The following is a 22,446-nucleotide window of genomic DNA, read 5'->3' on the forward strand; positions in this document are numbered from 1 at the left end:
GTACTTCATCCACCCCTTCACCTACCTCCCCCAGTATAATTTTGTTACCTGTAGAGGCAGTCTTTCCTATTGTTAAAGAACAAAGCATAAGATAGGCTTATAATACTCCTGAGAAGCTAGCTGTTTCCTTTCAGTTGATTATGGGAAAAGCCTAGATGATTTGCTAGCATTAAAACACTGAATTGTTTGGGTAGTCAAATAAGATGAATTTTAGGTATTAGGTACCAAATATATTGTACTCCTTAAAAAAAAAAAAAAAAAAAAAAGAGAGCTTTAAATAGTTCATTTGCAAGCAGAATAATTTTATTAAATGATTGCTGTTCAGAATACTGAGTTTCTGCGACTATTAATTTATTTGTACCTGCTTCTTGAGATACAGATTTGAGTTTCAGCCAAATCTCAGAAGAAATGTGTTATTGTGGCAGGTTAATCACGTTCTTTCCCTTTTGTGTTTAAGAATTTAAAAAAAAAGAAATTATTGTAAAATCCAAATTTTTAGTGCTATATATATTGCTACTTCTGTGCTAAGTTACATATTGTGGTTATCATAAAAAGTATATATTTTCTGTGGAGTTAATGATGTGTCTGAAAAGTACAGTCTTGTTGAAGGATGGAAACTTTCATAGGGTAACAGTTCTTATTCAGTTTCAGATGAGCTTCTTTGAACTTTGTTACTGTAGGATTTTCTCATTGATTTGTTGCTAATGTTTATGGCTGTCTATACAGCATTAATGCTAATTATCTGTGGTGATGTTTATGTAATGTTTTGATTTTAGAATATCAGAATTAATACAAAGCTCTCTGAAGAGTATTTTGAGATCCTGAAGTCGTCTCTGAATGGATCATATCATTATGTGAGAGCAATAAAGAAGGGTCAGACCATTATTGATGCTGCACTGACATCAGTAGTAGATCAGGTATGTCTTTACAGAAAACTGTTCTGCTTTTACCATTAGGCTTAAAAATCACTTACTTGCACAGTAGTGACTCTAGTAGATGGCAGACCTTGTAAAAGGAAAGCTAAGAATTGCATGGATCTAAGCCATCGTTGTTTAAACAGATTAAGTTCCAAATTCGAAAGGCCTTACTTCAGGAAAACTGTCAATTAAGTCAAAGGAGGATTTGCTTAAATAAAGTCTGTGGGATTTTGCTACTGAGCGTGTGGCAAATACCTATTAAACTAGTGGTGCACAGCACTTATGTTTTTTTTCATGGCAGATACCTTATGTGGGCACATACCATATCCTTGTGCAGGTGCAAAGGTCTTCTCACATTCTGAGTGAATTTTACAATTTATTGTGGTAGGATCATCAGTGTCATACCCTGGCCTTGTTCCGCATTCAGTTACATTTGGAAAGTTTTCTGTCATTTGGTAAGTGTTGTTAAATGCTGGAATGAAAATCTGCCAAACGTATCAGCCTAAATATTTCCTCAAATTAATATTCATTAACTTTCTGCTAGTTGCGCAGGCTGCTGAACGTATGGCTAACTAGGACATGTGGTGTGAAAGTGATTTGCTTTTGCTTGAAACTTGGAAAGATTCAACACTTGAACCCATTTGCTCCGAAATCTTTTTAGTTATTCCTTGAATAGGATTTGATAGGTCCTTGTGTATGATAAGCCATGCTCATTCTTTGTGTCAGAGAGGTACTCTTGAATGAAGTGAGGTTTGGTGAGAGCTGTTGAAGTTTTCTGTAGTAACACCAGCAAGAAACAGTATATTGTGCAGGAGGGTTATGGCGTTAAAATTACAGCAAAGTAAAAAAGGCCAGTGTTTCAGGATGGACTGAGAAATGGGTCTTTTAGGCAGAGATTCTGTTATACCTCCTGCAGAGGAGAATGAGCAAGGAGTAAATGCATTTGTGGAGTTATCAGATTAGTTCTCCAGATGAGAGTGTATTTTCTATTGCAGTTTGCCTTTAAATAAGCATGGACACTTGTATCTCCATAGTAATATTACTCACGTAATTGAATAGCACACATCACTGCCATGAGCTTACTATTTGCTCACAAATAATGCTGTTCATAAGGGACGCTTAATTGCTTTCTTTTCTATATGAGATATTTTCAACAGCTTGTCTATATATGACTAAGCATTATTCCCAGGAAGTACTATGATGTCGTTTATAACACTGTACTGTTACTTTTTGTAGGATGGAGGTGTATACACATTCCCAGTTCCAGTGCGAAACCAGCAAGAAGTTGAAATTTATGTTCCAATAGTTCTTTCACCCAGCATTTTGACATTTCCTTGGCAGCCAAAAGCAGGAGTCTACCAGTACACCATACAGGTATGCCAAAGATGTATCTAAATGCTGAAAGGATTGCTCAAGCAGATGCAGTGAGGCCTGTAACTACTTCAGCTACTTACGTAGAATTGACATTGAATAATTCAGGCACAGTGATATCCAAAATTTTATTTGGAGGTATTTTGTTGGATTATATTTGCAGGAATTAATGTGTAGATAAATATATAAGCAGCCTTTTACCTCTTACCTTTCACCTGCTTCCAATTTCCCTCATGAAGCACCTGCATGTGCACACAAAGAGTAGTTTGAAATTAGAGAAAACATCATACGTATGAAATTCCATACTAATAATTAGAGACTGCTACTTTCTGTAAAGGGACGGAAGTATGAATTGGAGTATCAAGAAACTGCAAAAAGGGCGTGTCAGGGTGAATGAGCATCACCCTGCCAACCTTTTTAGTCAGTATCCTTCACTCTTGGCATATCTCATGCTTCTAATAAAAAGTTACAGGAAAGGAAAGATAGTTTCACTGACAGCATTCCCTTTTAAAGGTACTTTGTTACATTTCTTATGCTCTGTCATTGCTCCAGTGTTGTCAATCCTTCCCATAGGCTTTGTAAAGCAAATGACTTATCTTCTAGTATCTTGTGTATGTTCTACTGGAGAGAAGAACTTCGTGCTTTTTGAACTGAGACTCTCACCTCAATGCAGTATCCCCAAGATCCTGTGCTCCATGCACAGTTCCTGCCTCTCCTTTTTAACATGAAGAAGTGCTGAGTTTCGAGTTTGTCATCTACTAGAGAGTATACAAAAACAGACAGCAGGACACATGGTGTTTAAAGTAAATATATCAATCTTGTAAATATAAATTTGCATTCTCTAGTGTAAACGTGAAGTTATTTCCATTGAATTTGAAATTGTCATCTGCATTTTTACCTTTTGTGGGATTAGTTAGAATTCATTCATGCCATACCCAACCACACCAGCAGAGTGTGGTAAAAATTCTTAGTACAAATACGCATTTTTAGTACTTCATCATAATTTCTGCTAGAACTCAGTGAGGGAAAGTAAATGTCTTTTTTTTCTGTTTTCCACCTCCTTTGCAATTCTATTCTTGTCTCACCTTATATATATAATCAAATTTCTCATTAGAGAACACTTGTTCATGTTACTCAAATAATCTGTATCAATTAACTTCCTTTACTGCGATTTTTTTAAAATAAAAAAGATCTTTTTTTGACTCCCAATATTTAAATTAGCTTGTGTTTACTGAAACTGGGATCATTCTCTCAATGCCCAGTCAAGAATACTCATGGTTGTTTACAGTGACACACAGCTTGATTATTGTTCCTTCTTGTACATTAGTTTTTGCCTTCTACTTGGTAGATTTTGAGTCAGGCTATACTAAATCAGTGAAGAGACCTGAAAATAAGATGAAAGAGTTTTTTGGATCTAGCCAAATTCTGCTTATAGTTAAAGTAACTCCCTCCAGATGGTATCAGAATGACTTCTAGGTTTTACTTTCTCAGCTGTCTTTGTTGGTTCCTGTATTCATGTTTGTGCTAATAAGATGGCTTCTGTTGCAAACATTTAGTTAAAAATAAATAAATAGGATGAAGATATTTCCTTACATGCACTAGAGAAGTGAAATGGCATCTTATGAAGTTAAGTACGTGGATTTCAAGCTAGAGGTTATTTTTTCTAGTGAGGGCATCACCCTCAGTGGTAACAGTTTGTGAAGTTCAGCTTTGGGTAACAACTAGTCTGAAACAGAAGTTGGCTTATTCTCTCTTAGAGAAAACTGACTGCTTGAAAACAAAACTATGGTAATGCATTTTGTCTGTATGGCAAGGAGATGTGACTCTATAGTATTATCAAGAATTGGGTATTATTATGTGTTCTGCTCATTTCCCTGTTTTAATTGAAAATACAATTACAGAATGTTCTGAACATTTACATTCCTTAGCAAAACATTTCTTGCTATATCTTATGCATCATCTTCTTAACTATTCATCCACTCATCTTTGTTTGGTGCTCTTTGTGTAATCAGATTGTGAATGTGTTCGTAGAAAGGAAAAAGGGAAATTACTATCCTTTTGATTTTTCTGGTAGAAGCTATTAGGTAAGCTGCTGCATAATTTAGATTTATTTTCTACACTGTACTTCTAGTCAAGATTTATCTTGTCCATTTTTACATCAGTTTAATTATGAAACGGGCTAGAGCAAATGCTGAGGAAACTAAAGAAATTTTTTTAAAAATCATGTAAACATTGTTACAGTGTTCGCCTTAGTTTTCACTCTGAGGCAGTTTTGATATTTATTTTGGAGTGTGACAGTCACTTTTTTAAAATTTGCTTTAAAAATGCATTCTCAGTATACATCGCTGCAGTTTTATTCTCAACAGGCATTTCATCTAGCTCACAATGTTATCTAAAAGCTATATATTTTATAGCATTGTAATGATTTTCTATAGTTACTAGTGTTTAACATCAAGGAAGACAATTCTCTGCTTATGCTGGCTAAATGTTTTTTGGCCCTTGACTTTATAGAGTATGAACCTGCAGCAGATATTACCCTGTGCTGTCTGCCAAGAGCTGTTTTTCAGTGTGTGTAATCATTTGTCTCTGGGAGCTTAAGGAAAAAGGGTGTGTTTTTTTTTTTTTTTTTTTCCATGTGTGTTTTTGTGTGTGTGGTGGCATTGTTTATTTTTTTTATGGGAATCTGCATGATAAACCTGAGCTTATAAGTTTGTCAGTAACTGACTCTTCCCTTGACGCTTTTGTGGGAGTGTAGCCTGTACATCTCGCAGACCCTCACAGTGCTCACTGCAAGCATGGGCAGTTTCGATACATCTTAGCTGATTGATTGCTGGATCAGCATGTTTGTTGAATGGCTGCAGGTAGATGTGCTTATTTTCAGCGTAAAATCAAAGAAGTAATACCAAGAATATTTGTTTGTTTTTTCCCCCTGTTGTCCCATTCCCTCCCTGCTTGCCCTGCTCCTTTTCTCTTCCCTTCACGTAACTTAACAATTCTCATTGGCAGAAGCTAGTCAGTACAGAGTATCAGGTTAGCAGCTATGAGATCCAACATCATTGGATCTACACTTTGGCTATCAGTAACTGAAAAATAGCGGGAGTTTTCAGATGTATAATAATCCTGTGTGCCAACTTGTGAAATCATGTGCTGAGTCCAAACACTATCAATTTCTGGGAGTGTCAGATTTCTGCAGCTGGGAGATATATTTGGGTTAGTAGCACCGGTAAGTATGTAGGATATGGGCTTGAAGAAATCAGAAATTAAAATGAATGAAGAACGGTAATCTTCTCATTTTGTACTTGACCTTGCTTATTTGATAGTTCTGAGGTGTTATTTTACTTATATCCTCAATAATAGCATTGTTCATCAGTGTGTTCCTGGCTTCTCATGCAAAATCTTCAAAGCCTAAATTTTTTCTCTGTATTCTAGGCACATGGTGGAAGTGGAAATTTCAGCTGGTCCTATTCTAACCAGGCAGTTGCTACGGTGACAGTCAAAGGAGTAATGACAACTGGAAGTGATATTGGCATCAGTATTATTCAGGCAATTGATGTTCAGAATCCATTGCATTATGGAGAAATGAAGGTAAAACTTGATTTTCCCTGGCTGCTCTTAAATACAGCTTTTGGAAAATAGCAGAAGTTGAGAATCCCATAGGCCTTCCCCTTTCCAAGATTTTCCGAAGAGGTTTTCCTGCCTGCCCTGGGGCAGGTTAAGTGATTGGTTTCAGAGTTTATGCTTCTTCAAAATCAATCTGTCTCTTCTGTATTAATTGTAGTACTTTTATGCCTCCCTCCTGATTTCCTTGGTAAGTCTCTTTTTTGTTGAAAGTCCTGAGTGCAATAAGTGAACAGTTGTTCTCCTCTGGTCTAGCTATCTAAGCACACAAGCCAAATTAAATATATTTTGCAGGGTAAGAGGTGAACATTTTCCCTTGATATAAAATGACAGGTATCATCAAGATGTGCAAGGAAATTCCTGCCTGAAGAAGTGACTGGGATGTTATACAGTGCCACTTAACAATCTAGATACTAAATCTGGACAAGGAAAAAATAATCTTTTAGAAGGCTAAGAATGGAAAAACATACCTCCTGAGAGGGTGTGTGCCATCTCTGTGTATATCATACCCTATTCCTAGCATTTTGTCAGGGTGGTAAGTGCGTGATGAAGAATAAAGAAAATACAGGAACAGTATATGTAATTACGCACAGAACAGTGTGTGCAAGGATAAGTGAAGAAGCTGCTCTGTTTACTACTTCCTGTAAAACTACAATCTTAAATACTTTAGCATGTTATTGATTGGGAAATATTTTGTTGCATGCTTTGGATGCAAATCATTTTCATTAATGAAACTGTGTCAATGCGTGTTGCCTGTCAAGCTGTTGCCAGACACTTAATGTAGAATAAAAACAAAGTATTACTGTGTTTTGTAATTACTGCTGTGAAGCAGTACTAAGCTACTTTCACAAATTCAGATGTTTTAATCTATGCTTTAAATCTATGCCTCTTGCAAAGACCTAAGCATTGGACTGGAAATGTGACTGAAAAGAGGAATTTTGCTGCTGACCTCTTTAAAATTGAGAGTATACTGAGCATGTGTGACTGACCTGAGATCCAGAAACAATTTGTCTAACTGCATGGTCATAAATGAAATAGGCTTGTTTGTGCCATGCAGATACTGTTGAGGCTGGCAAACAACCTCCATCTGGCCAAGGCTTTAAAAAGGTGATAGTTCTTGTTTCTGAGGGAGCACAACAATTGATTTAGGAATCATGTCTTGCAAGCCCTGGGGCAGTGCACCTTCCTTCCAGTATACATGCATGTAATTTAGCAACTGGTGGGGAACAAGCTGATTGCCTTCAAAATACGTAAATTAGCTATGCAAAATACCTCATCATTTTAAAGTATTGCCATGTGCAGCACTGCTGTAATTGTTAAATTGCACTTCTGTTTTACCAGAGTCCCACCTGACAAAAGTGTTAAAAATATATATATATATATATATATATGTACAGTTCTTGATTAAGACTCCCAAGTCTGTCCCAGAATGAAGAGAGAGCTATGTAGGCACACATCTCTTTATTTGGATGTGTGTATTGGGAAAGATATTTCTAACAAAGCTTTACGTGGAACTACTGCATCTACCAATGCTGCTGCTGTTGTGTGTATCTTCTTGTTGTTTTTTTGTTTCTTTCTTTTAGGGGAAATTAGCTTGTGGTTTTTTTTTTTTGCATGTGTGTGTGCTCGAATTGACTATATCAATTCTACAAGACGGATATGAGATAGGTACTACACTTCATGCTTGGTCTTTAAATGTCTTTAGTCTTCATGACTGGTCATTAAAACTGTAGAATTTAGTTTATAAACTTGCTCTGAAGTAGCTCCCTGCATAACCAGGTTTCAGCAGTGAGAAACAGTGACAGTTACCAGCAAGAGATGGAAGAACGAGGGCTTTCAGTTAAAACTTCTTATCCCCAAGCATAAGTCAAAGCCTGAAGACAGAAAAAAGTACTTCTCTCTATGTGAGCTTTCAGAGCAGTGTATTGCATAATCCAAATTGGTTATTTTTGAATGCCTTTGTTCTTGTGCTAGGAGTTGCATAGAGTATCTTTGAAGGATTCTAGTTACTGACCTCAGCGAGCAATAGGAATAGTCAGCTGTGTTCCACAAGGGTTACAATATTAACTCTACCATATGCTTCAATATTCTGTCTTTCAAGCTGTTTGCAGCTGGTTAAGAAACAAAGGTATTGCAAATGAAAAGCTTTGATCATAGTGATTGTTAGGAAATATGCAGTAAATCTGTGGCAGTTTCTTTAACAGTAATGGGAAGAAGTAGCAAATTACAATAATAAATAATATAGCTAAGGCTTGTTCATCAACATATTATATACAAGAGCATGCAAGTTCAGTTTCTGCCAGTCTTATTTTAGGAAGTAACCCTTTTAATTTCAAGGTATCTCTCAGATAAGCATTACTTGTGGAAGCAGAAGGTTTTAAGATTAGGCATTAGAAATCTGGTTACTTATTTTAGATTTCTGACATTACTGGGGATACCTTGGATGCCTTTGGAAATGTTTTGCCAACAGAAACGCACAAAAAAAAAAAAGGCGATCAAATAAGCTCATGTGAGAAAGGGCCATTAGTTCCCTCAGCTTCTGCAGACCTGCTGTGAGAGATCCAGGCTGGAGGCTGGGGACACTTGCTGACTATGTCAGGTCTAGCTCAAATATTTACCTTGTAGAAGTCAAGCTTGGATACTCAAGCTGGCCTGGTTGGTGATGGTATCTCCTGGAGATAACACGCACCTTAATCCTCACTTTATGATTCATGCAGCAGAAGGGAGAGTTGTGCAAGTTGCAGTAGAAGGATCCCCGAGCTAATGAGAACTTGAACTCTTAAAGGACAGGAACACTAACATAGTAGCAAGCTTTCCATGGCCTTTTTTGATACATTTCTGCAGTAGGTAAACGCAAAAGCAAGTTTGAATATGAGAGAGAATACTTTCAGCCATCAAAGGGAATCAGCAACTGGGACATGACTACAAGAGGGCTAATTAAAATAAGGAGAGCACAGTGAAGTCTTCCATTTCACCTGGTACCTTTTTGCAGATTTGATTCACCTCTGTCTTATGTTTCTTTCCTCCTTCAGGTGTATGTAACTGAACCTAGCGGGATGGAGTTCACACCATGTCAAGTTGAAGCACGTGTTGGCCAAGTATTGGAGCTGCCTCTGAGAATTAATGGCCTAACCAATGTTGAAACAGGCGAGACAGTCCCACTGAGTGACTGCTCACACTTCGATCTAGTTGTGGAAGTAGAAAACCGTGGCGTGTTTGTGCCATTGCAAGGTGATTTAACCTCATCCCTCCCTGTTTTGGAAGTTAAATTAAAATGTTACTAAATCACATACCTCCTTTAAATCAGTGTGTCATCTGCTATCTAGAGTATTGCTAGAGATACGCTTTTAACTTAGAAGATGGGGATCAGGGAGTAGGTATGCAGTTTTATTTTGAGAATGTATTTACTTTTTCATGCAGAACTTCTTTGATATTTTTGATGTTTTGTGGGACTCTGAAAGCATTTTGGCGACTAATTTGTTGGAAAAAGTGCAGTCTGTCATGTCTCTACTGATGCAGTATTTTTAATATGCTTCTGTAACAAAGCTGAATGTTTTCGAGGTAGCACTGGAGGATTTGCAACAACACTAAGACTAAGAACTGCTTTGCCGTTTGTGTCCAGCAGTGCTTTCTGTTCTATAAGACAGTGTTTGCTTGCAAGAAACTAAGATGATCAGCTGATAAAATTTTGCCAAAGCTCTGTCATTCTAAAATTGTTGCTTTAAGAAATGTAGCAAGAACATGGAATCTACATGTTATTTTCAAAGATTGCCATTAGTATTGCTTGGCTAAATGGATATTGAGCAACGTGGTTGTTCCTGAGTCTGCTGAATTTAGTATGTTATTCAGATGTACTATTAATTTTTTCCCAGTTCCTCTTGTATGGAAGCTCTTTCCTGTGCTACCAAGCCAGTAAAACCAGTCTGCATTGTGCCATCTGTTTCCCTGAGAGGCAGCTATTTTAAATGTCAGTGCATAATTTGCTCTTGTACTGTTTTACTTCCTTGTTTTTTTTTTATTCTGCAAAAAGAGGGGTGAGGGTACACCCCCAAACTCCAAAATGTTCTGAGTAAGCAGAAAAGTTGCACAAAAATACATTAACTTCAGCTAGAGATAACTGAAACTGTAGGCAATACAGCATGTTTGTGCAGGAAGGCTCATCTGAACCATGCGACTTATTTGTGCTTAAATACGATCCAGTTTCATCTTAAAACAGCGAGATCAAATTATTCTCATAAGAGAAAGAAAATCATATTAGTTTGTACCAGAGAAAAGACTCATGACCTGCTTTGGACAGGCTGAAAATAAAGTTTGAGAGACACGAATTGTTCAGTAATTGTTGGGTTTGAGATGAAAGACAGTAGTGAGTGTTTTACTTAGGTGGAGAGCGTTTCTCTAGTTACTTCTGGTAGAAATGCTTCTGCTGAGAAAAGGTATGTAGAGCAAGCATTAAAGTGTCTAGGCATTTCTCTCCAAATATATATTTATATGTTTTTAATTTATTTGATAGGAAGGCTTAAGCCAACTGCTGATTTTTGTAGTGGAGTCAAAGTGAAAGCTGAAACTCAAGGATACACAACACTTGTTGTTAGTTATACCCACAGTCATGTCCACCTCAGCGCTAGCATCACCATTGCTGCCTATCTACCATTAAAAGTAAGTGTTTTATTTGTTTGTAAAGCAATCCATACCTTAAAATGCCTTTAAGTGACAAATTACAGCTTGATATTATGTAAGTAGTAGGGTTTAAAAAAAAAAGTTGGATGGTTGATTCGCAAGAGAAGTCTTATGCTTTGGTTTGGGTCATTGTGTTTTAATCGTCTGTCTATGGAGCATATATGTGTATATATAAATGTTATATTTTTTATTATATATATATATATATATAAATATGTAGTGGAGTTTGTCTACATAGATACTGTGTCTGCAACCCAGAAGGCTATTGAGTGGTGAACTAACAGATTGTTTCAACTTCTGAAGTGGAAAGTGAATTTAAAATCCTTGCCCATTTTTCAGATTTTTGGCAGAAGTCACAATTGCTGTCATCTGAAGAAATATGCAGGACAGTTAATAGGAATAACCCTCATCTGAGTGAACTGCGGAGGAGTGGATATTTTGAGGGTGGAGGATAGCAAGCTTTATAGCAGAGTTCCTCTTTCTGGTTAGTTTGCAGTTACCTGACTTCTGCAAGTTATTTTTTCTTTTCTTTTCAATTTTTTTTCTCAATTTATTTTCCTTTCATGTTCATCTTCTCATTGGAAGAGTAATAAGAAATTCAGGGGTAGGGAGCAAAACTGCCAGGTAAATTAAAAGCAGAAATTAAGTTGTTAAATAACCAAATTTGAGTATGTAAAATGCTGAAAAACAACTTTGTAGTACAACATCCAGACAATTCATTCATGAAACTGAATCCTTCAGAAATTGTGTATCTCTTTTTTTAACAGCCTACTTCAATTAGTAAAATAACTGTTCAGCATACTCTAAATGGATTGAAAATGATGTGAGACAAATCTTTTTTTTGACTGTTCATTTTAAATAATTAACAATTGGATTAAGAAGGTAATAAGGGTGCAGTTACGATTCTGTGTACATAATAGTAAATAAAAGTAAACCTAGTTTATGATTTCTGCTGTCACAGTATATAAACTTTTTTTTTTTGCAAGAATGGAAAGCTGACATTCATATATGACAGTGAAAAGGAATGTTTTTTCCCTACAAATAAGAGAAACGTTGGATGGTTTATTAAAGAAAACAGGAAAAAAACCTGAGGACAGGGTCAGTATTTGGAAATATAACACAGTATACTTGCGTCTTCAGATGTCAAGCACTGAATCTGCAAAACTGAAGTTTAATAGATTTGACCATGGCTTTTTTCCAAAATCTGGAACAAAAGTTTGTGCAAATCATTCAGACTTGACTGTAATGATGATTTTACTTTTTAAAGATTCTTTTCTGACAAAAATGTTAAATTGCAGAGTATAATTCATTGAAGATGCTGAAACATCCTGAGCAGTGTGTGTAAGCTTTTCTGTTGTTAGCAGTACATGTGAGAGAGACACAGTCTCTTTAATGAGGATTTTTTCATATGTATGCCATCATTCCCGTTTACTAGCAAGCCCCTTAGGGCATTATAACACCATTTTTCATCTATAAAGTAAAATGATTCCAGTGTACATAACAGAGCCAAAATATACTGACAGGGAGAGTAGATTAAGTACACTTCTAAAAAATCTTTGCTTAGGTATTCTGTGCTTAAAGAATAGAGATAATTTTTAAATCTGTGCTAAGATAAGCTTCACAGAGTGAAGAATTTTTCTTTGAAGTGTACGATGGTGATTTCCATATTCGTTTCCCTCCTTTCTGTAGATTGAAATATTTATGATGCCCCAAAATGGAGGATGCGTGCATTTTTCTGTCAGATGTCTATCATAAAACAATTTATAGTATAAAAAGTGAGGAAAAATAAACAGGAGTCAAAGGGCAGGCAGACACTCAAAACTAAATCTCTTGTTTTTCCGTTGGGCTTTTACCTTTTATATTACAAATATAACCAAGGAGTAACTGGGAGGAAAGAGGAACATTTATGCCAACTCTTCCCATGCTTCTCTCTTCCTACCTAAAGGCACCTGTGGGAAGAATTGAACCATCTCTTGTTAGCTGTTATTTCTTTCTTACTAAACTCAAATGGGGTTGTGGAACACACACTACAAATGGTTATTGTGTTTTAATATGTCAGGTTAATTTCTGTGATGATAAACAGCACAGTCTATCCCAGTGATGCACATCAATCTGAAATTTCTTGTAGAGGTTTGAAGTAAAACTTGGGTAGAAAAACAATTATGAGCACAGAACTGTGCTGGAGAGAGAAAGTGAAAGGATTTTTGAAGAGTAAAACTGGATTTTATCTCATTCATTAAAGTGATGTAAATTTGAAAAAATGTGTTAGATTTCTGTGCTCAGGAGAGTATATTCAGTCATTCTCTTGTGGTAGCTCTTCATGAAAGAGATGCGAGTAGAACATAGTTAACTTTTCTCTGCATCCTTGGGCTCTACTGAATAGAATCTGACTGGGTCGAATTGCTGTAGGTGATGCTAATCATTTTGGTACAACTCGGTTCTTAAATAATCAGATTTACAAACCACTGTAAGTAAAAAAACATAGACTAATCAAAACAACGAATCGGACTTCTAGGAAGTTTCTTTTGCAAAGTACAGTCAAAGTATTTGTGAATAGAATCATTAATCCCTAGCTGTCATTCATTCCAGACTGTTGATCCTCCATCTGTTGCTTTAGTGACTCTGGGTTCCTCTAAAGATATGTTATTTGAGGGAGGACCTAGACCATGGGTACAAGAGCCTTCCAAGTTCTTCAGGAACATCACTGCTGAGGATGAAGAAAGTATTGGCCTGTCTTTATTTGGACTTCCTACATCTCGGAATAACATCCAGCATTGGGTTAGAGTATCTTGCAAAAGTCTGGGAGAGCAAGTAAGTGCCAGAAGGTGTTTGTGTTGTCCTCCATCAAATGCTGAGCTAAGGCAATTGCGAACAGGCTTCAGACAGATTTATGATACCATATACCTTTTAAATAATGAGTAGTTTTTATAATAAGCCAGTAAAGAACTCACATTAAGTACATTGTTTATGCATTTTCTTCATTGTGATGCTGGTACAGGTTTTAGAGAGTTATTTCATAATGTTACGTTATAAAGTGGTTTATGATGGGTTTATTGCAGTATAAAGCCAAGTCACAGTAACCTTATGTTGTAGAATGCATTAGAACAGATAGATCCGAATAACTGCAGCTTGCTTCAGTTTACATAAATAGGAGTGTAGCAGAAGGTTACTGCGCTAGACGGACTCTTCAGTCTGACCTGCTCCTCTGAACCAAGTTATCTGACAGTGTAATTGTGTTTATTCAAACAAATAACAGTCATGTGAATGGCTGTAGTCATGTTCCACCTGGTCTTGTTTTCTCCAACGTGCAGAAGTGATTTGTCCTGCTTTATGAAGCATTTAGCTTTGATTTCATTTTTTTCTTTCTCCTGTAATTTTGTGACGCTTAAGCGTTTCAGTGTGGCTGCCAAATTGGTTAACTGGTTTCCTCAGCAGACACTGTACAAAGTATAGCTATTTTATGCCCAAAGAAGGGCAACAAAGCCAGTGAAGGGTCCAGAAAAGAATTTTTAAGAAGAGTTGCTGAGGGAACTGGGGCTGTTTAGCCTGGAGAAAAGGAGGCTCAGGGGAGACCTTACCTCACTCTGCAATTACCGTAAAGGAGGCTGTAGTGAAATGGGGGTCAGGCTCTTCTCCCATGCACAAAGTGATAAGGGGAAATGGTCTCAAGTTGCACCAGGGGAATTTTAGATTGGGTATCAAGAGAAATTTTTTACTGAAGGATTTGTGCAGCATAGGAATAGGCTGCCCTGGGAAGTGGTTCAGTCAGTATCCCTGGAGGTTTTCAAGAAAAGTATAGGTTTAGAACTTAGTAGTGTGGTTTAGTGGTGGACTTTAGTCCTAGGTTACAGGTTGGACTGGATGATCTTTAGCGGTCTTTTCCAACCTGAATGTTCCTATAATTCTGTTTCTGTAACTGGAGATTGAGAAAGGACCAAATATATTTTTGTTGCCTGTGACTGTGGATGCATTGGCTGACTCTCCTCGGTGTTGTCCAGAAGAGATAGCATCTGTGTGTCTTTGGCTACATAGGGCAGATAACCAGATCTGCCTCAGCCTGCTGGGATAACCTTCTCTGTGTTTATGTCCAACTTGTTTTGTTGAGGGTTAAAGAGGGCACGTAAAATAAAGCTCAAGATGTTTTGAACATCTTCAGCTGGCTATAAATACTGTCTTTGAGCTGTTCTATTCTCACTCTGACAAGAAAAAAAACCAGCCTGTTAGCTTTTTAAGTTATGAAAGGTTTGTTTGTGTCAAGCTAGATAGTAGTAAACATGAATACCTAGAAGAAGTTTCCAGGAATAGTACTTTGATAATGGCATAGAACTTCTCTTGAAATGTGTGTCCTTTTTAAATCATGTGTCTTCAATGGTGCTATAAATCCACAAGAAACATATTTTGCTTGTTTCTTTTGACAGCAGAGTATAACTGAGATATGTGAAATAGAATGTGCCTGAACTGAATAGTCTTTTTCTCTCTCCTCACTTTCCTGTTTTCATAATTTTTTAGGTTATTGCCTTAACAGTTGGAAACAATCCCACGGTGACCAACCCTTTTCCAGCAGTTGAGCCTGCTGTGGTGAAGCTTATCTGTGCTGTCCCTTCACGACTCACTTTGACTCCTGTTTATGGAAGTCCTCAGCTTGATCTCTCCTGCCCTTTGCTGCAACAAAACAAGCAAGTGGTAAGGCTGAGAAAAGAAACAAAAAAGTGTTATTGTAACATATAAATCAGTATTTGGACCTCTACATAAGAAACAAAACAGTTGATTTGAAGATTGCGAGGGTTGCAGTAGCTACAGGATTGTGGGCAGCACTTGTATCATTAACTGCTTTTGCAGAGAATAGTCTAAATGTGAGTTTCCTGCAGTGGTCATCTGAATACATTTATAAAGAGATGTTATCAGAAAACAGGAGTATATGCAAAAGCACACATATTGTGTCTTCTCACAAAAGAATCACTGTAAGGGTTCAGTGAACCTGACCTGTCTCAAAACTGGGGCTAAGCAGAAGGGGAGAAGCGAATGAAAGCAAGTTGAACTTTTACAACAACAACAAAAAAAAAGGGGGGGGGGGGGGGGGTATATATGTTTCCAGTGGCTGTTTTTAAGGATAATCTTTTTCCCTGTACCATTTCACTCTAATCGAAATACTCCATTGAGTATATATAGAGATATTTTACCATGCATTATTATTAGATTATTATTACAAGTGTCCATTTGCATGTGCAGTGTGTATTGTTCAGTGACATCAGGTTTATTCAGTTTTGCAAATATGGGTGGTAGTGCATGGACAAATATGTATGTGTAGATTACCAAGCATTAAAACTTTCTTCTGTATCCAAATGAGTGCTGTCATACCTTGTCTGCCGAGTAAACTCTTTTGTTGTGTTCATATTGCTTAAGGGTATTTGCAAGTCATCCTAGTTTCATAAAACTGCAATACATATGGAGTTGAGGAATCTTTTAATGTTATTTCTTTTACATAACAACAAGATAAGTTTTTGCATATTATAAGTCATTTTAGACTTCACCTATTTTTCTAGCTCTATATGTGTCAAGAGTTAGACTATATCAGTGCACTGTTTTTGCTAGCACATTACACGAGATGAACATTAAAATCTTGTGCTAGATCTTCTGACTAATAGCAACATTTTTTATTTCTTTCAATTCAAAATACGATATACCTGAGCAGCGTAGTTTGGTGTTGGTTTAGAGTAATTTACTGGTTTAAAACTAAGCAAAACCAACAGCAAAAACCCCTTGCAGTTGAAGTACAACTTAATGACTTTGCATTGATGGCTTATTTTAATGAATATGACTCACGTAATGAATGATACAGTAAGTGTTACAGAACTCAAAATAACTTTTTTTTTTCTTTTCGTGATTAAAAATCCCCTTGAATCTTTTCAGTTCAAAATATTCATTCTTTTTCAGGTTCCTGTTTCAAATTATCGCAATCCGGTATTGGATTTGTCTGCTTATGACCAACAGGGAAGTAAATTTGATAACTTCAGTTCCCTGAGTGTTATCTGGGAATCAACAAAAATGTCTTTAGCTAATATTGAGCCTAATATGCCAATGGAACTGATTCTGAAAGAAGATGGAAGCAGTCAAAAGAAAATGCATGGTAAAAATCAGTTTAAATGAGCATTTCATTATTTGAAGAGTCCAGGATTAAATCTATATGGTAGTGTCTGATCTTGATTAAGAAATTAATGTAATCTGCAGTCGTATTTCAGCTTGTCCTAAACTTGCATTTTAAGCCTGCGTTAGTAAACAAAAATAAACAAAAAGCGTATTTTTAGTGAGGAAAGTCATTGTTGTCTCAGAATGACAATGGAAGAGGTGAACAGTTTATACTTTGTCTTTTCCTGCCTCGTAATCAGATTTATTTTGCTTTTTGTTTGGTTCCAGGCTTACAAACTGTTCTAGTTCATCACAAGTCTGGAACAACTGCTATTTCTGCAACTGCAACAGGATACCAACAGTCTCATCTCAAGGCAGCTAAAGTAAAAATACCGGTACTAAGAACTCATTTTTTGTTGTTTTTTATTTTGGGGGGGAGAGGCAAGGGGTTGGGTGGGCAGGGCAGGACGTGGAATTATTTCCCTGTGATGCCTAATGTGTAGTATTTGTATACATTTATTCCCCCAGTGCATAATAATCTAAAAATAAGGCAACTCCATAACAAATTCTGAAGACAGATTCATACCACTAGATTTTTTTAATGTTCATGGCTTTCTTTTTTTTTCTTCATCATTATTTTCTGCTATCCATATCAAATATGTCCTATTCTTTTCCCTTTACATCTTTCATTTAGTTTTCTTTCAATCCAGACTTGTTTAATGAACTGGTGAAGCTCTCCTACTTATCCTTCACCAAAGAAACCATGTGCTTAATGCAGTTTTTACACAGGAAGGCAAATGTATTATTTCCACTTGCAAAACAGGGTAAGGATGTTATAGGTGAGCAAAGCAAAAGCTGGCTGATACTGTCATATGAACTGTATGTAAAATCTGTACTCTGACTAATGCCCGTTCTTTGATCTCCATTGGTCATAAAGAAGGGAGAGGATACTCACTTAGATGGTGCCAGCCATATAAATGAGTTGTAATGACAGAAGTCAATAGCCATTCCTTACAATACTTAAATCTGTAGACATTTAACACATGGAAGAACAGCAGCGAAAAGTAGAGATGATGAGCAAAGAAGGCAGATGTAAATGGTAGTTGCTTTTCTGTTGTTGGTGGTGGTGATGTTTTATTTTAACTAAATAAAAGGGCAAATTTCATCCTGTGGAACACCCTGACATGCATAGTAAGTAACTTAAAATATTGTGCTTCTCTAAATGGAAATTCTGTTTCAATTTTGTTAAGCAAGATTTAAATAGGTCCTTGACTATGTACAGTTCTGAATCATGTACCATGAACATAGAGTTGAGACAGAGTAAAATATGGGGCTAGTGGTTGCAGTATTTTTAATCCAAAGTGGGTCACAAATAGACATTCATAATGTGAAGTATACTATGTCCCAGTTGTCTGTAAGTCAAATTCTGCCAAATCTTGGACTGACTATTACTTCAAGTTACTAGATTAGAGAGATGGTACTGTGCCACCTGAGATACTTGGTTCTGTATCTTTTTCTCTTGAGAAAATTGAGTTGTAATCAGGGTACCTGGTGTTCTTCAGTCATTCTGTAATTTTATGTGCTCTGCTTTATTGCATCAATATTCAATATTCTTTCTCACATCTAGACATAAAAAGAAGAGTGAATTCTCTAAACTTTCTCTCACGTTGATAGAAGTTTGTATTATTTCAGTGTGGGATATATACATGCAGAATGGTACTGAAGTTCTCATGTTGTAGTCTTTGTGTTTGGGAGAAAGCTTTTCTGGTCAAAGTGTAGTTGTAGGCATCACTTCTGCTACTGTTACATGGATTTATGTGTTGCTTGTGTAAATTAGATGATTTGCTTTTTTTTTCAAATGCATTAGAAGAAGCCTGCTATATTCTCCTTTCAAAACTGTCCATACTGATTTTTTTTCTAACAGTCAAATAAAAATCTAATAGATGGTATATTAAGATGTCTTGATCACTGTTCCCTGTTTAAGTGGAGCAGTCATTATGTTGTTAGGGAAAGATGACATCCTTTCTACATCAAGGAAATCACTCTACTAATTAGGTGAAATGGGTACATAATACTAACTTCCTCTAAAAACCATTTTCCCTTTTTAAGCTAATGTTGTTATGAATGAATGATTAGACTTGCATCTGGTCCAGTGTTTATGTACTTAAATTTCAGGAAGAATTTCTTTTGGTGGCCTGCTAGGAAGAATCCTAAAAAGATCTTGAAATAGAAGAAAATATTCTCTCTCCACTTGCTTGTTCTGTATGAACTTAAAGCAGGTCTCTGAGTTAATATCCTATCAGTGGATGTCAGACGTGGTTAATTGATCCTGTGAAGTCTTGAGTGCATAGGCCTTTGTTCTTTAGCTTGGACAAAGATGCAGAATATGATAGCATGTCCTGTATCTGACCTTACATGAAGAACACTAGCAGCCGAGAAGAACGCTAGCAGCTGAAACAATTGCTTGACCTTGTGGATGTTCTATTAATGGAAACTTCTCCAGATCTGGCTCTTTGTTCATCTGCTTTAAGAATCCTTTCCTGCACATAAAAGAGACTTGTACCGTTTTCTAACACTTAGTGTTTGCTGTTACACCTGGTAAATGGAATTGTTTCTTTCAGTATGAACCTCTTCTACCTGTGTCTGCTGCTATTGAGCTGATTCTAGTGGAAGATGTAAAAGTCAGCCCTACCGATGTCTCCATTTACAATCACCCTGACATACAGGTAATGCATTATTCTGCTGATTATTCTAGAATATCAAGAATTATGATGTGGGTAAGGATGCCAGTTTTAGCAAAGTACGAGCAAGATGCAATTTAATTTGTGGTGCTTTTTTGTTTTTGCAGGCAGAACTGTTCATCAAAGAAGGTTCTGGATACTTTTTCATTAATACCAGTGTTGCAAACATTGTCACTGTGAGTCATGAGGAAACTCAAGGTGTTGCTTTGGTGAGTGAAGTAACATAATTTTATGTCTGTCTGGCAATCTGAATGTGTGATTTTTTTTTTTTGTGTGTGTGTTCCAAGTATCGGAAGGGGATTGGTATTGGATGGGATGACTTTGTTCTAAATTCAGTCTCGTACTTTGAGTGTGCAACCTCTAACCCATAACAAAAAGGTTACAGGCATTGTGAACAGGATTACACATCTTCTAGAAAGCTAACAAAGCCTATCTGACACTTGCAGTAATATATTGGTTTCGTTCTTTCATATTTACACTATTTTATTTTTATTATTCTTTTAGTGGAGATGTAAGAAATCCCTTTCACACTTAAGGAGAGAAGGCATTATGTGTTTGTTTTTTTATGTCTCCAATTTTTCTTAAGGGGAAAATATAATTAACTCCAGTAAAATACTGCAGTGGTGCAGTTGTGTACTCTAGAGCAGAAGGAAGGCTTGGGTAAGAAATGAACTAAAATATGCCCTCACACAATTAGCTTTTATCACGGCAATAAAGCTAGCTATATGATAGCCTTGCTGTGTTTCAGTGCGCTGGCAACCTACATAATCTTTCAAAGCTATCGGTCCAGATCAGCTGTCCTTGCTGCTCTATAAGCATATAAAATAAAGTTTGTGTGTCACACCTGCTTCTCCACTTTGCTTGGATGCATGTTAATATATGCCCCCAGCGTATGCATCAGCAACCTGCCTTGGGAATGGCTGCCGTTCTGACAGCTGATATTTATTAAGACTTTATATTTCTTTTAATTTTGAGGCAAAAATAAGAGGGGTGCCCTCAAAGAACAAAATGACAGCTGTTCCAACTCCTCTTACTGGTTACTCCTGTAGTGCTGCCAAGTAAGGCTATGAATTTTATTAAATTCCTTTGAATTGGGAGGCCTGGTTGTCGGTCACTCTTTGTTTCAGAGAATTCTTTTCCATAAGTATGGAAGAGTAGGACACCAGACATCTGTGCTGTCTCTGGCCAAAGTGAAGGTTCCTGTGGTGGAGAGAATAGTCAGGATTGTCCCTGGGGTGTGTGTAGCAAGGTCAGGCAAAACTGCAAGAGAACTGCAGAGGTAATGCGGGCAAAGGATGGAAGTGCGACCTTGAGGACGTGAATGGGGAGAGGACTTTAGGATGGGTGCCTAGCTGTGAGAGCTTTTGCTTGTGAGCAAAGCTCTGTTTCTTTATCGCTTGATTCTTGCTGTATGCTGGTGAGTGTAACGTAAAAATAAAGAAAAAATGTATTCAAGAAATACCTGACTAGTCAGTTGTTCTCCTACTTGGAAAGATCTTCCACCAGCAGTAATTGTAAAGAATCTCCTAGGAAGCAGTACTAATGCTTTACAGGCATAATCTCTATCCTCATTTTTTTCTAAAAATTTTGTTTTTCTGTCCTCTAAGAAAAGTTACATTGATTCGTTTCTGTTGTCTGTTGTTATTCTGATGGCAAAAGGAGAATAACAAAATGACACACTTGCTTCTAGATTAAGATTTTTTAATTCAGTTGCTGCCCAGGGCCGTTTGCACTAGTTCAATAGTATGATACTGTTTAAATGCATTTTACGGCTTTAATTTTGCCTCAGTGGAAGAATTATCTGTGTCTAAGGCTTGGAGACTTCGGCATCCAACTACTTCTGCCCTAAAAGGGAAACAAATTTTATCCTGTGAATGACAGACAAATGAAAATAAGAAATGCTATAGTAGAATTTTCTTTTGGCGTTGTAGGTGCATCCTCTGCTTCCAGGATCAGTGACTGTAATGATTCATGACTTGTGTTTGGCTTTCCCTGCACCAGCTAAAGCTGAAATTCATGTATCTGATATACAGGAACTGTACGTCCGAGTTGTTGACAAGGTTAGTAGCTTTGAACCAGTGTTAATAGCTGATCCAGATTGTCCTGATACCTTGTGCTGATCATAAGCATAAACCTAAAACATGTACAGGCTGGTACTACGTAGTGGTTAGGGCCCTCTGCTACAGCTGTATCACCTTAGAGAAATAGTTTTATCTCCCTGTACCTGTTTCTCCCTCCCAAATTTATGTTAGGTTCTTAATCGTTCAGAGTATCAAGTGTCTCCTACTTGATATTCAATGCAGCAGCAATCTCAACTTTTGTATTTACACATCAATGTTAATTGATAATTTATATGAACACACTAATTTACATTTCCTGTTGTTTGAAGAGCTTGAGAGCAATTCTTTTAGGAGTATATTTTGCCTCAGGGTCATTTTCTGTATGTTATGCTTTAAAAATGAACACAAAAAATGTCCACCTCACTTTACTTGCCAGCTTCAGTAAGTCTTACACAAAATAAGTGTTGATATTCCTGGATGTTTTAATTATGCCCTTGCCAGCTGAAAGACTTGAATTCATTTATTTAATTTGATACTAACTATAGCTGGCAGGGATTATTCTTTAAAAGCAGTGCTAATCTATGCTTTGGGCCATATCTCTCATACTCTACAAAAAGTGTAATATAAAATAAAACATGTATGTCAATAAATAAGAATTATTTTTAAAATAGTTGAAAATGAAAAATGACTGGATTTGACTGTATTTCAGGTGGAGATTGGAAAAACAGTTAAGGCTTATGTCAGAGTTCTGGACGACTCTAAGAAACCTTTTCTGGCTAAATACTTTACTGTCATGGATCTAAAACTAAAGGCAGCATCTCAAATTGTTTCACTTGTGTAAGTTCATGGATTCATTTTTTTTTATTAATCTGCAAATGTTTATAGTCAGAATAAGCAAAAATGAATAAAGATACTCTCTTGGAGGCACTGGTATAC

The 22,446-nt window shown here is 36.7% G+C and overlaps 1 protein-coding gene across 2 annotated transcripts in view; it reads left to right on the forward strand.

Moving 5' to 3' along the window:
• The window catches only part of NUP210 (nucleoporin 210), a 76,356-nt gene that overhangs the window by 31,595 nt on the left and 22,315 nt on the right, over positions 1 to 22,446 (forward strand). For both annotated transcript variants that reach the window (XM_083796375.1, XM_083796376.1), the window contains 13 exons: positions 777 to 917; positions 2,154 to 2,291; positions 5,718 to 5,873; positions 8,939 to 9,137; positions 10,417 to 10,562; positions 13,173 to 13,394; positions 15,093 to 15,266; positions 16,518 to 16,710; positions 16,998 to 17,104; positions 19,331 to 19,435; positions 19,558 to 19,659; positions 21,382 to 21,510; positions 22,220 to 22,347. In XM_083796375.1, the coding sequence (XP_083652501.1) occupies positions 777 to 917; positions 2,154 to 2,291; positions 5,718 to 5,873; positions 8,939 to 9,137; positions 10,417 to 10,562; positions 13,173 to 13,394; positions 15,093 to 15,266; positions 16,518 to 16,710; positions 16,998 to 17,104; positions 19,331 to 19,435; positions 19,558 to 19,659; positions 21,382 to 21,510; positions 22,220 to 22,347 (1,940 nt within the window). The remainder of the gene's footprint in view (positions 1 to 776; positions 918 to 2,153; positions 2,292 to 5,717; positions 5,874 to 8,938; positions 9,138 to 10,416; positions 10,563 to 13,172; positions 13,395 to 15,092; positions 15,267 to 16,517; positions 16,711 to 16,997; positions 17,105 to 19,330; positions 19,436 to 19,557; positions 19,660 to 21,381; positions 21,511 to 22,219; positions 22,348 to 22,446) is intronic.

Source organism: Anser anser (assembly GCF_964211835.1).
Source record: "Anser anser genome assembly, chromosome: 12".
Lineage (NCBI taxonomy): Eukaryota > Metazoa > Chordata > Aves > Anseriformes > Anatidae > Anser > Anser anser.